The sequence below is a fragment of the Vigna angularis genome, chromosome 8 (assembly GCF_016808095.1).
Source record: "Vigna angularis cultivar LongXiaoDou No.4 chromosome 8, ASM1680809v1, whole genome shotgun sequence".
NCBI classification, from domain to species: domain Eukaryota; kingdom Viridiplantae; phylum Streptophyta; class Magnoliopsida; order Fabales; family Fabaceae; genus Vigna; species Vigna angularis.
The window spans coordinates 589,902-603,930 of record NC_068977.1 but is presented as its reverse complement, the minus strand read 5'-3'; the positions used below and the strand labels follow the sequence as shown (position 1 = coordinate 603,930).

The 14,029-nt window shown below is 28.6% G+C and overlaps 2 protein-coding genes and 1 long non-coding RNA gene across 3 annotated transcripts; all 3 read right to left on the bottom strand.

The window, feature by feature from the left end:
* Positions 1 to 3,850: 3,850 nt before the first annotated feature.
* On the bottom strand, positions 3,851 to 5,152 carry LOC108344595 (F-box protein At4g09920). Its single transcript, XM_017583026.1, has 3 exons — positions 4,457 to 5,152; positions 4,234 to 4,377; positions 3,851 to 4,141 (listed from the first exon to the last, which is right to left on the bottom strand). The coding sequence occupies exons 1-3, from the start codon at positions 5,150 to 5,152 to the stop codon at positions 3,851 to 3,853; spliced, it is 1,131 nt and encodes a 376-aa protein (XP_017438515.1).
* Positions 5,153 to 9,313: 4,161 nt separating this feature from the next.
* LOC108344594 (uncharacterized) lies at positions 9,314 to 9,952 on the bottom strand. The gene is made up of 3 exons (XR_008244976.1): positions 9,828 to 9,952; positions 9,589 to 9,732; positions 9,314 to 9,498 (listed from the first exon to the last, which is right to left on the bottom strand). It is a non-coding gene; the product is annotated as an uncharacterized LOC108344594 (long non-coding RNA).
* Positions 9,953 to 9,982: 30 nt separating this feature from the next.
* LOC128193502 (F-box/LRR-repeat protein At4g14103-like) lies at positions 9,983 to 10,538 on the bottom strand. The gene is made up of 2 exons (XM_052867097.1): positions 10,123 to 10,538; positions 9,983 to 10,016 (listed from the first exon to the last, which is right to left on the bottom strand). Exons 1-2 carry the CDS (start codon positions 10,536 to 10,538, stop codon positions 9,983 to 9,985), a joined length of 450 nt encoding a protein of 149 aa, XP_052723057.1.
* Between the last annotated feature and the right edge of the window lie 3,491 nt (positions 10,539 to 14,029).

The window sequence follows — 14,029 nt, the reverse complement described above, 5'->3', positions numbered from 1 at the left end:
TTAGCTGAAAAACACTTCCCCGTCAGGGAAATTCGCTCAGCGCACCAAGGGTGGTGTGCTGTGCGAATTATATGTGGTAGATTGAGTGTTTTTATGTTTTTAACGTTTTGGGAGTTCTGGACGTCTGTTTTGGACGTTCTTTAATTCGTTCTGGGGGTTTTTGACCCTTCCGGAGTCATTGGTGAGGGTCTCCAAGCTGTTTGAATTACTTAAGTATTGATAATTAAAAGTCCTAAAGAAATTTGTGTTAATAAGTGATGGTTTTGTGAAAGTATGTAATGTATGAGTTGTTTTTATGATATGGTTGATGTTGTATGATGATGTATGGGTTTGGTATGAGACAATATAGTAAGAATGCACTTGAATGACTATGAAATTTTATGTTTGATGAATCAAAGTGGTTTATGAGGTACATTATTGATCCAAGAGGAATATCATGTGATTTAAAGTGGTCGGATTGAATATGAAATTAAGATCTCTCGGTGGGATCAGTTAGTGTATTGAATGAATGTGAGAGGCTTCCATATGGGGGGTTATCCCTAACACTCCAACGGTCTTTCATTCTCACTTAGAGAGGATTGACGCGTGTGGTGGGAGTAGTGGGAGGTCCTAAGGTAGGCGCTATCACTGAAGGTATATTCTGCGGTAACGGACTAGCCTTGTGTATGGTCGGGTGGAACCCCTCGGCAATGGCTTTGCAAAGCAGTAGGGACCATCACAAGTGCACAACCCGCCCCAGCTCTACATACATTCTATGTCCGAACGTGTCTAGGAATCTTAACATGATACGATGTTGTCTTGATGAGTTTTATGAAATAAATGCTTATGTTTATGATGACTAAGGTGTTTATGTGTGTATGGATATTCTGGGAAATGCTAGATTGATTGAAAATGAATTGTATGATTGTTTGAGACCTAACTCACCCTTGCATTTGTATGCGTTGCATGTGTTTGCTTTCCCCCTGCGATGATCATCCAATCCTTTGGATGTGAGCAGTAGGTGATGATGTACCTTTGGAGCAAGCTTTGGAAGTTGAGGAAGACCCAGCCCCTAGTGCTTAGGATTTTTACTAGCTCTTAATTTAAATAGCTATTTATTTTGAAAGACTTCTAGCTTTCATTTTATCATGATCTGTATTTTGGAGAATTATGAACTTGTACTTAAGTTTTAAAACTTTCCACCGAGACTTGGATAACTGTACTCCTTAATCATATCTATTGTGTACTCTTAACTGCTTTCTATTATTATAATCGATGCATTCTACATATATACATTGCTATATATTTTGGGATGTCACATATTATGTTCTGATAAATTAGTTTTATTATCAATGGTTTAAATAGTTAATTTATTTACATGAGTGTATAAAAAACAAGTATTTTCCATAGTAATTTATGAATGTCATTATACATAATATTTTATAGTATGTGAACCTCGATTTTGTTTGAATAATTAAAAATATTAAATAAAACAAAATTGATTTAAAAATAAAAAAAATAAATATATTAAAATAATAAATTGAAAAATAAAAGAATTAAACCATTATATAATAAATATATCTTTTTATTTTAGAAAAACCTAAAGAAAATACTGTAATTCTAAATGTTTTTAAACTAAAAAACTAAATATAACAAAAAATCCATTATTTTAAATAGAGCTATTTATTTTCATTAAAAAGAATTTATTTGTTATTTTTAAATGGCAAAGTTATGCAACCATATTTAATAAAAATAATTACATTAAAAGACAAAAATTAAGAATAAGTAATCTTGTTTTAAACAACATCATATTAAGTGATCTCCTGATCCTATAAACCATGCTTGGAAATATCCAGACTGAACTGGGCTTAGCTGCTTCAACTCCTTATAGGAGTAACTCACCGCCGATGTATCAAATCCTTCGAGAAGACTTTTTTTTTGCATGCCATGGGAACTTAAACGTTGGACGTTAAAAGAATAAGCTAGGGTTGTATTTCCCATATTCTGCTTAGAAAACTGATGTCATTAAATCCTAATTACTAATAACTAATCTGAATACTTTTATTTTGGTTTTTTTTTAATAGTTATTTATTAAATAATTAAAAACAGACTGAGTTATGTTTTAGTATATAGTCGTTGGGACCGAAATGCAAACCTGATGAACGATGTCTTAATCTTCTCATACTGCAATTATCCTTATATCTTCTTCTTGTACATGGCTCTTCGGGGAGGATGGAGTGGGTACCTGCGAAGGCACTCCGACGCTCAAGTCAGAAAAAAAGAATGATAGAATCTTTTGGTTCAGTAATAAAATCAATATTTTCTCTCTCTTCTGAATTATCAAAAACGTACATCTTTCCTTTAGATTTTTCGTAATTAACCTAGAAGTAAGATGAATCGTTTACCTAAAAATCTGGTTAGTTGGATAATCCAGTCACTTGATCGTGGTCATCGTCTTTGTTACTTAGTTAGTTAGTTCCGTAACTTGCACTATCATGGTTATATATTTTTGACAGCTTCTTCCTTGGTTTATTTGGATTAACTGATCAAGCTTGAATGAACATAATCGATCGTCTGTTGACGGTAATTTGACTGGGTCGACCTGGCATTTGTCTTGTATTTGACCCTTGCTGGTCGTTCTGTTTAGTTGGTGGATGATCGTTGTTAAAGGTTACATGGACGAGCGTATAATGTAACCGATCGTGTCGTTAGTATTATATATGGTGATATGGCGATCGTTTGGTCTAGGTGGTTGACGATCGTTCGCGAATTGAGTTGGTTTTACCTGATCGTTCACTTGTGAGTGGTTGTGATAATTTCCAAACCGATCGTTAAGCAAAGCGATCGTTTGAGTATTTGTTGATATTTGCTCGGTTCACTATCCTACTATACAAGTTATATTTTAGAAGTCTAAAACAGTGATTCTTTATTAAGAACTGTAAAAGCAGTGCAAAAATTAAATCAATTTAATATGTTATTATCTTTCTTTATTTTTCATTGGACTTATTTTGATACTACTAATTATATATAATTTTCTAATAGTTGGTGTGTGCAATACAAGATATAATTGTATTAAAATTGACAACAAACTAAATCATTTTTATCATTATTTAGTAAAATAAATTTGTAATGCTATTTCCATATTAGTTATATAAAATTAAGTGTTAGATTTGCAATTATTTTTAATTTTTTAAAAAGTGGTTATTTTGAATATTAAATATTGTATTGTACTATAATAAATTAGTTTTATTTAATAATTTGAAATAATAAATCAATTACACGAATATTTAGTACTTTTAATAGTTAAGAATGTTGGAGTTTAATTTCCAAAAATATTTAAATATAATAAAATATTAATTCTTTAGAATATATTATTAGACATATATATATATATATATATATATATATATATATGTATATATATATATATATATATATATATATACTAACAATAAGTATAAAAACCAAAGCATTAGATTGAACCAACCTTTAAATAATTTGACTAGATCTAGACCTTCAATCCATTTCAACCTTTAGTTCGGATTAATCTATTTCAACATTCGATTTGTCATGAATTTCGTAAGAACTTTAGCTAATAACATGTGTTTGGCTTATGTAACAAAGCTTATAAAGGAGCAAATGTTGAAACAAAAAAAAGTAGAGAAAAGGCCTATAGGTTGTACCATGTGGGTGCCTTATTCAATAATAAAAATCATAAATAATATTAGTTATGAAATTACAAATTTACAATAATAGGTATGCATTAAAGTTTGAATTCCAAAAACAGCTAACAAATTTTCATAAACAATGCAAACATGTTTAAATAGGTGCAGTTACCAACAAAAAGATAAATAAAAAACACAATCCTTAATTATTCAAATGAAAGGGTACAAGTATCTGATCTCTTCATGCAGGAAGATAATTCTCTTTCCATAATATCATTTCCATTTCCAGGATCAAAGCGTATTCTCATGGTCCGTAGATATTTTGCATTCTCCAATATATATCTTGCAAAATGAAACTCATCTTTAGAACCACTGTAATATATAAGACTGCAGGTTTTAAGGTGTGATGAAATGCATGCAGGAACAGTTTGTGGGTATGGCCAAACATCTTCTTCATAACCTGGTAAATTGAAGGTCTGACAAATACGAACATCGGACTGATAACAAGGAACATAAAAACTGGATTAATACTAATGCTTGAAGAAAATATAACAAGAAAATCCACATTTGAAAAACTTAATCATTAAACCTTATAAATGTCAATGACAAGACTTTGAAGCTTGGGACAATGATTGAGCACGTTCAAGACCAGAAGCCAATCCAGTTCCACCTTCAATTGAAGTTGAACTAAATTGTGAAAGTCAAAATTCAGGTCCAGGTTTGGTTGAAATATCTGCAAGAAAAACGAAATGATATCAAAACATCAGAAAACCCTCATTTTCCCCTTCGAAATGGAAAGTAATAAATCTCACAGGCATTACATAATCGAATTTCGAAACTTCAACATCCTTAAATATTTCCAATGGAAGTAAAGGTTCATCAGTGCTGACTCTAACCAACTTGGGCAATCTGATAAACTTTCCTTTAGTTTTACAATTCAAACCACTGACTTCTAAGTCCTCAAGATTTGGACACCCAGAAAGAAGCAGATCAATTTCTATTGGGGAAATAATATCTTCTAGATGCAAGATCTTAAGCAAAGGCAAATCAACAAAGGACATATCTTCCACTGTTATGAAATTCAACTTGAGAACTACAAGAGTTTTAAAGCTAAATACCACAGATGGAATGACAAAGTCCTCCCAAGGATAATAGAGGTCGATGATTTGAACTCTACAACTTCCACTCAGAGCAGTCTGAATCCGTGTCTTGATACTTTCAGTAATATCAAAGGAAGAGAAACATCTAAGGCGAAATCTATACAAGAGTTGATCTCCACGACAAACCAAGAAAGAGTACACCGAGCTATAAAACGTATTCAGAGTTTTTTCGAATTTGAGAAGCCAAAAATATTCCTTAAAGGTATTGAAATCGAAAGAGGGAACAGAACGCCAGAGAAGATTCCAGCGCTTGGAGAGAACAGTGGTTGCAACAACTTGTTGGGATGGAAGAAAAGAAAGAATATAACAAATTATTTCGTCTGGGAGACTACTTATCAAATCAGCCATGCTTCAAAGTGCCTAAACTGTTAAAAAAACGACAAATGATTGAACCCTTAAATAAGTACAAATAGAATTTAACACCAATAATAAAAACTGAAAATAAAATATTAATTATCTTAAAATAAAATATACTTAATTTATCTTTATCTTATATTAATAAAATAAATAAAAAATTATAAATACCTATTCATATTCTATTTATATCAAAATCAAATTAAATATTAATAGACTGAAACTAATAAAATAAAATTTAAATAAAATTTTCCATAAACTTAAATTTTCTATCCTTTATTCACCTTATACCGAACTTCTTCTTTCAATCCTACTTGATTTCTTCTTTTTCCTTGCCCATTAGGTCAATTTAAGAAATGATTTTTGTAAGAGTAAAATAGAAAAAAAAGTACATAATTTTATCTTATTTATTGTTATTAGTGCTTAATATATTTATGTTTAAAAATTAAAATTATTATTATTATTATATATATATATATATATATATATATATATATACCTGTCTATATTATTCTCTTGAAATTAATTCATAAGTAATAATAATTAAATAATATAACTAGAACTTTACCAGGTAATATTTCTGTTAGATATAATTATACGAGTATTTATTTGATATCTAATCCATCTCACAAAATTATTCTCGTATTGCATTAAGATATAATTCGTTAGATATGGATATTTTCTATTTTTATATTTTTATGGTTTGTTAAGATTTGAATGAAATTTAATGATTAATAAAATAATAATCCAAATTATATGAATATCAAAAGTATAATTGATGGTTCCCTGTCTATATTATTATCTTTGTATGCTTGAAATTAATTCATAAGTAATAATAATTAAATAAAATTATAACTAGAACTTCTATCAGGTAATATTTCCGTTAGATATAATTATACGAGTATTGATTTGAAAACTAATCCATCTCACAAAATTATTCTCGTATTGCATTAAGATATAATCCGTTAGATATGGATATTTTCTATTTTTATATTGTTATGGTTTGTTAAGATTTGAATGAAATTTAATGATTAATAAAATAATAATAATCCAAATTATATGAATGTCAAAAGTATAATTGATGGTTCCCTGTTAAATCCTAAAACATATCGTAATAATTATTGATGTTCAAGAAAATGGTAAGCAAAGTCTGTTAAATGATCATAATTTAAGAAAAATAAATAAAAATTGACATGACCTAAATAGTTTATATTTTTCAAAGTTTTTTGTAGTAGGTTAAACCCACTTTAATCCTGATCCTAACCCACTTAAAACATGTTATGTAATGGTAGTATCACTCTTCACTTATTAAACATTGTTATAGATCATTATTCAATCAAAATAAATACTCCTTCCCCTTCCATTTTTTACTAAACATTGCTATTGGTCCATGGGCATAGTCATAAATGTATCATAAATATAAATCTTTTTCAAGATTTCAATGTTAATGATAGAAAAGCATTTGATCTTCCAAAAACAATTTTAAAATAGAGTACTGTGAAGCATTTTCCCAATTGTGGGAAGAAAATAACACCAGATATCATGGAAAAGTAGTAGTAATTATGATGGTTTCATTCAGTAAAATACATATGGACGCGAATCCTTATATTTACTAGTATGCTCTCTGATTTTTTTAATTAGTTGAACAATAAACATATTTGTACCTATTTTTTATAAGTGTTATTGTATATTTATATACAATTTTTGTTGCCAAAAAAATTTAAGAATTCGTAGTTAACCTCATTAGTCCATATAATCTAAAAGATTATCTCAAAATATCATTAATTAGTAGGTAATACGGTTAGAGTGAGTAATATTTCTTTTAAAATAATTACTATGAAATATAAAAGATTGCTATAAGTACTTACAGCCAAAAAAAAAAATCATTTCATATAGTCTCGGGTCAGGTATAGATAAAGCATGTTAAATGAAGAACAAATGCATACTGCAAAGTCATTATATATTATATTATTTTCAATATTTAAATAATATAAGACTAGCATCCGAATTTGGGACTCTACCTATTTCAGCTATTAACTAATTTTATTAGTCATGGATGTAACGTCTGCTTTCGTGACGCAATACACAATTTATGTTTGTATTTAGCTTCCGTTTCTGCACTCTATTCATTCTTAATATTAATTTTAATATTACATTTAGCGTTGATGTAAACAACGCTATTAGTGTCTCTCGCTCATAGCCGACAATAATATGTATGTATGTCAAAGTTTGCTATTTAGTTTCATACTTTTATAACTTTTTTTTAGTTTTAATGTCACATTATTTTTAAGACATCTTTGTCATTTTTACTCCCATGAAAATAATTTTGTGATACAAATACTTTAATTAAAGTTTTATTTTCAATAGTTGTGTACCGTATGAACCGGTCGGTGTACCATATGGACCGACCGGTCAGACAGCAATCCCGAGACTCAACCAACCACCAGTGTTTCTTCCATCTCACCCTTAATCGCATGGGAGGGCGGCCGCTCACGTAGAAATTCACTTCACACGCTATCAACCGACCGACCGTTCAGGACCGGACGACCTATAAGCCAGGTGGTTAAGGTAAAGAATTAAGGTATATCGGGATTAGAACTATTGGGTTGGAGTTGGGCCATGATTAACTTTCACTAATTCCAAGCCCATAGCAAAAACCTATAAATACATATCAGAGGTGAGTGGTAGATAGGTTGCATTCACTGCACATTTATTACTGTTTCATCGAAATCGCCAACAGAGGAGTTGGACGTGAGACCAGACAGTAGTTGAAAGAAGAGGCAAATTGTAGAAGTGATACCGGACGACAGATAGACAAGAAGACAAATTGTGAAGACCTTTGATAACTTAGTCCCCAAACAACAAAAACAAATTGATATTTTGAAAATTAAAAAATATTCTTTTATTATTATCAGTTAAAGTCTTAATTCTTTTGAGATGCATCCTTTCAAATATTGTGTCCTATTAGCATGTTTAAATGGAAGTAGAATTTTTCAATCATAAACATAGCTATTAAACATTCGTCTATGTGAAAATAAGTATTCCTCCCCGTTTCCTATTTATTCCATCCATTTTGTTCAATGATAATAATCAGAAATAATTTTAGTTATAAAATTACAAATTTACAATAATAGGTGTGCATTTAACAAAGATCATTACATATTACAAACGTGAAGTTTGAATTCCAAAAACAGCAATAAGTTTTCATAAACAATTCTGGACAAAACAGAGAAATTTTGGCAACCTTTCATTAGGTGAAGAAAAGTAGACTGATTTAACAAACATGTCCAAATACTTGCAGTTACCAACAGAAATACAAATAGAAAAAAACAAACCTTAATTATTCAAACCAAAGGGTACAAGTATCTGATATCTTCATGCATGAGGATAATTCTCTTTTCATATCATTTTTTTCCTCAATAGTGCAGATTTTCATGGTCCGTAGATACTTTGCATTCTCCAATATATATCTTGCAAATTGAAACTCATCTATAAAACCACTGTAAAATTTAAGACAACAGGTTTTAAGGTGTGATGAAATGCATCCAGAAACAGTTTGTGGGTAAGGCCAAGCAACTTCTTCATAGCCTGCTAAAACTAATGGAAGAAAGATCTAATAACAAACAAACATAAAAATTGGATTAATACTAATGCTTGAAGAAAATATAACAAGAAAATCCACACTTGAAAAACTTAATCATTAAACCTTAGAAATGCAAATGACAAGACTTTGAAGCTTGAGACATATTAAGGTGTTTTTATCAATATAACACTAGCATTCTCATTTGCGACTCTACCTATTTCAGATATCAAATCATTTTTATTCATGCTTTTATATTGTTTTTACTACTTTTTTTAGTTTTAATATGTCTCATAAATAATGTTAAATTTACAATAATAGGTGTGCATTTAACAAAGATCATTACATATTCCAAACGTGAAGTTTGAATTCCAAAAACAGCAACAAATTTTCATGAACAATTCTGCAAAAATCCAACAAATTGAGGCAAACTTTCATTAGCTGAAGAAGAAAAGTAGACTAATTGCACTCTAAAAAACACAATCCTTAATTAAAAAAATGAAAATGAAAGGGTACAAGTATCTGATATCTTCATGCAGGAAGATAATTCTCTTTTCATATCATTAATTTCTTCCTCAAGAGTGTGGAATTTCATGGTCCGTAGATATTTTGCATTCTCCAATATATATCTTGCAAAGTGAAACTCATCTTTAGAACCCCTGTAATATATTAGACGGCAGGTTTTAAGGTGTGATGAAATGCATGTAGGAACAGTTTGTGGGTATGGCCAAACATCTTCTTCATAACAACGACCATATTTCTGATAACAAGACATAAAAATTGGATAAATACTAATGCTTGAAGAAAATATAAGAAGAAAATCCACACTTGAAAAACTTAATCATTAAACCTTAGAAATGTCAATGACAAGACTTTGAAGCTTGGGACAATGATCGAGCACTTTCAAGACCAGAAGCCAATCCAGTTCCACCTTCAATTGAAGTTGAACTAAATTGTGAAAGTCAAAATTCAAGTCCAGGTGTGGTTGAAATATCTGCAAGAAAAACGAAATGATATCAAAACATCAGAAAACCCTCATTTTCCCCTTCGAAATGGAAAGTAATAACAAACAAATCTCACAGGTATTACCCAATGGAATTTCACCCAATGGAATTTCAATACTTCAACTTCCTTAAATATTTCCAATGGAAGTAAGAATTTTCCGATGCTTGCTCTAACCAACTTGGGCAATCTGATAAACTTTCCTTTATTTTCACAAGCCAAATGTCTCACTTCTATGACTTTCAAGTCCTCAAGATTAGGACACCCAGAAAGAAGCTGTGAAAGATCAATTTCTATTGGGGAATTAATATAATTTAGATGCAAGATCTTAAGCAAGGGCAAATCAACAAAGGAAATATCTTCCACTGTTATGTGGACCAACTTGAGAGTTACAAGAGTTCTAAAGCTAAACACCACAGATGGAATGACAATGACCGGATCACACTTGAGGTCGAGGATTTGAACTCTATCACTTTCACTCACTGCATTCTGAATCCGAGTCCTGATACTTTTAAAAATATACACGGAAAAGTAACATCTGAGACGAAATCTATAGAAGGGTTGATCTCTGCGAGCAGCCAAGAAAGAACACACCAAGCTATAAAACGTATGGATATCCTTTTTGCATTTGAGAAGGGAAAAATATTCGTCAGTGTCGAAATCCAAAGAGGGGACTGAACGCCACAGAAGATTCCAGCGCTTGGAAAGAACACTGGTTGCAACAGCTTCACGGGATTTGAGAAAAGAAAGAATATAACAAATTATTTCGTCATGGAGACTACTTATCAGATCTGCCATGCTTCAAAGTACCAAAACTGTTAAAAAAAGTCATCCACATAAATAATTGTGATTTATATTCATTCAACCTTGATCCCTTTAAATAGGTGCAAAACTAAGCACACGTAACAGAAAATAAAATATCAATTAACTTAAAATAAAATCTACTAAATTTATTTCTTCTGTTATAAAATAAAATAATAATGATTCTAAATAACCGAAAAATCATAATTACTTATTCTTATTTTACTTCTGTTAAAATCAAATTAAATTACTACTAAAACTTTTATCATAATTTTAGTCTACTGATCCAATGCATAATTAAAAAATTAACTAAATCCTAAAAATTAAAAACAGACTTTGACTCAATTAAATTAAAAATAAAACACTTCTAAAGCATTCTATTAACAAATCATTATTATAATAAATAATTATAAGTATATTAATAAATCATTATAAGTAAATTATTATAAATATATAATTGAAAAGTAAGTCATATTAATATGTAAATATTAATAAATAAATAATTTTAAATTTTCAAAATTTATAATTTTTTAAAATACTGGTTGAACTTGGTTTAATGCTAATGCTTGAAGAAAATATAAGAACAAAATATACGAATGAAAATCTAAGAAGAAAATCCACATTCAATACTAATGTTTGAAGAAAATATAAGAAGAAAATCCACACTTGAAAAACTTAATCATTAAACCTTAGAAATGTCAATGACAAGAGTTTGAAGCTTGGGACAATGATTGAGCACTTTCAAGACCAGAAGCCAATCCAGAACCACATTCAATTGAAGTTGAACTAAATTGTGAAAGTCAAAATTCGGGTACAGGTTTGGTTGAAATATCTGCAAGAAAAACAAATGATATCAAAACATCAGAAAACCCTCATTTTCCCCTTCGAAATGGAAAGTAATAACAAACAAATCTCACAGGTATTATCCAATCGAATTTCAATACTTCAACTTCCTTAAATATTTCCAATGGAAGCAAGAATTTACTGATGCTTGCTCTAACCAACTTGGGCAACAACTTGTTGGGATGGAAGAAAATAAAGAATATAACAAATTATTTCGTCTGGCAGACTACTAATCAAATCGGTCATGCTTCAAAGTGCCTAAACTGTTAAAAAAACATATCCACACAAATAATTGAAATTTCTAATTGATTTTCTTTGAACCTGGGTAACTACAAGTACAAATAACAAAATCACATAATAAAATATCAATTAATATAAAATAAAATCTACTTAATTTAACTCTATCATAAAATAAAAAATAATAATGATCCTATATAAATGGAAGATCGTAATTACTTATCTTCTTTATCTCGATCAAAATCAAATATCTCAATCAAAATTAAACTAAATATTATTAAATTATTAAATTCAGTTGACTTTTTCTTTTTCCTCACCTGTTAGCTCCAAAATAGAGAGAATTAATGCTTGAAAATAGCAGCAGATATCACAGGAATAATATCAGTAATTATATATGATGGAGTTTCATCTGATATTATAATATAGATATGGACGAAATCTTTATATTCTGATTACATTTAATTCTGTAATTATGCTCCCCACTTTTCTTTTTAATTTGTTGAATTATAAAATATTTATATGATTTTATTAAACATGTATATTCATAAATAATGTTACTAAAAATTGTTTAAATGGACGATTAGAATTCATAGTTAACCTAATTAATCCATATAATTTTATCAAACATCATGACTTTTGGTTAAATACTGTCAAGGTGAGTAATATTTTTCATTTTATAATTACTATTTCTTAATTGAAATAGAACCGTTATTATTGAATATTATTGATAACGCAGACTAGAAATATATAATTTGAATTCCTACAACGATAAAAAATTAAAACTTGAGTTTATATTAAATACTGAACAGAACAAATAATATATAACAGACTTTACTTAGGTGAAGATTAGGTTAATTTGATAAAAAAAGTCATGTTATTAAAATACTAAAGGAAAGACAAACAAAAAGAAACACCCAGCTACACTAACATGTATAGACAATTGTTCTCTTACAGAGGCATATGAGATTATGTCTCTCATAATATTTTGTTGAGGAAGTATTTTCAATAGAACTGTTGGTTTTTATAATCAAAATGCTTGAAGCTAAATGCTTCTGTATTATTGATTGTGAAATAATTAAAAACGTTATAATATTTAAAACTTGAAAAAGTAACTATCCAACTAAAACTTTTATCCTAATTTTAATATATTATTTTAATGTATAATTAAAAAATTAACTAAATTTTAAAAATAAGGAGCACACTTTAACTCAATTAAATTAAAAATAAAACAGTTCTTTAAAGCATTCTATTAACAAATCATTATTATAATAAATAATTATAAGTATATTAATAAATAATTATAAGTAAATTATTATAAATATATAATTGAAAAGTAAGTCATATTAATATGTAAATATTAATAAGTAAATAATTTTAAATTTTTTAAATTTATAATTTTTCAAAACACTGGCTGAACTTGGTTTAATGCACCAATTTTGAAACATTTTTAATAGTTAATTATAAATAAAAAATATAGTTTTAAGTTAATGACGGAAGTTTTAGTATATTTGTTGTTTCTAGTAAATAAATTAAATTATACCAATATCTTTTATCTAGGTATTAAATTTGTTATTGTTCCTTACCCATTGTGCTTAAACTTTTATTAATTAAAAATATGCATCTTTTTCAAGATTTAACTGTTTCCTATCATATAAAAGTATTGGAATTCTATTATATAAAAGCTTTTTATCTTCCAAAAACAATTTTAAAATAGAGTATGGTGAAGCATTTTCCCAATAGTTCTGACAAGAAAATAACTCCACACATATAATGGGAAAGTATAGTATGATGGTTTCATTCAATAAAATAGATAGATATGTACGCGAATTCTTTTATTTACATTTAATTGTGTACTAGTATGGTTTCTAATTTTTTTAATTAGTTAAACAATAAATATATTTTAATTACTTCTGATAAACAATATTATAAATTTATATACAATTTTTGTTGCCAAAAAAAGTTTAACAATATGGAGAACTGCTTAGATTTCGTAGTTAACCTCATTGGTCCATATAGTATAAAGAAATCACCTTAGACATCGCTACTTAGTTGGTTGTAATACTGTAGAGTAATATTTTTTTTTAAACAATTACTTCAAGATTGATATTGAATGTTATCATTAAATACTATTGATATTGCAGTACAAGTGTGAAATTTGAATTCCGAAAACACAAAAACATTGCAAATTCAGAGTGTTCCATAAACAGTTCTAAATAAGAATGCGAGAGAAAAGAAAATAAAGGTGTCACACGAGAGAAAAGAAATTGAAGGCTCCATGCAAGAGAGAAAAAAAAAATAATGTGACTCGCGAAGAGAAAAAGTGGACGAGAACTCGTTTTACTAAAAAAATTCATAAGACAAATTTTTTTTTTAATAATTATCGATGAATTTTATTTATCATTAGTTAC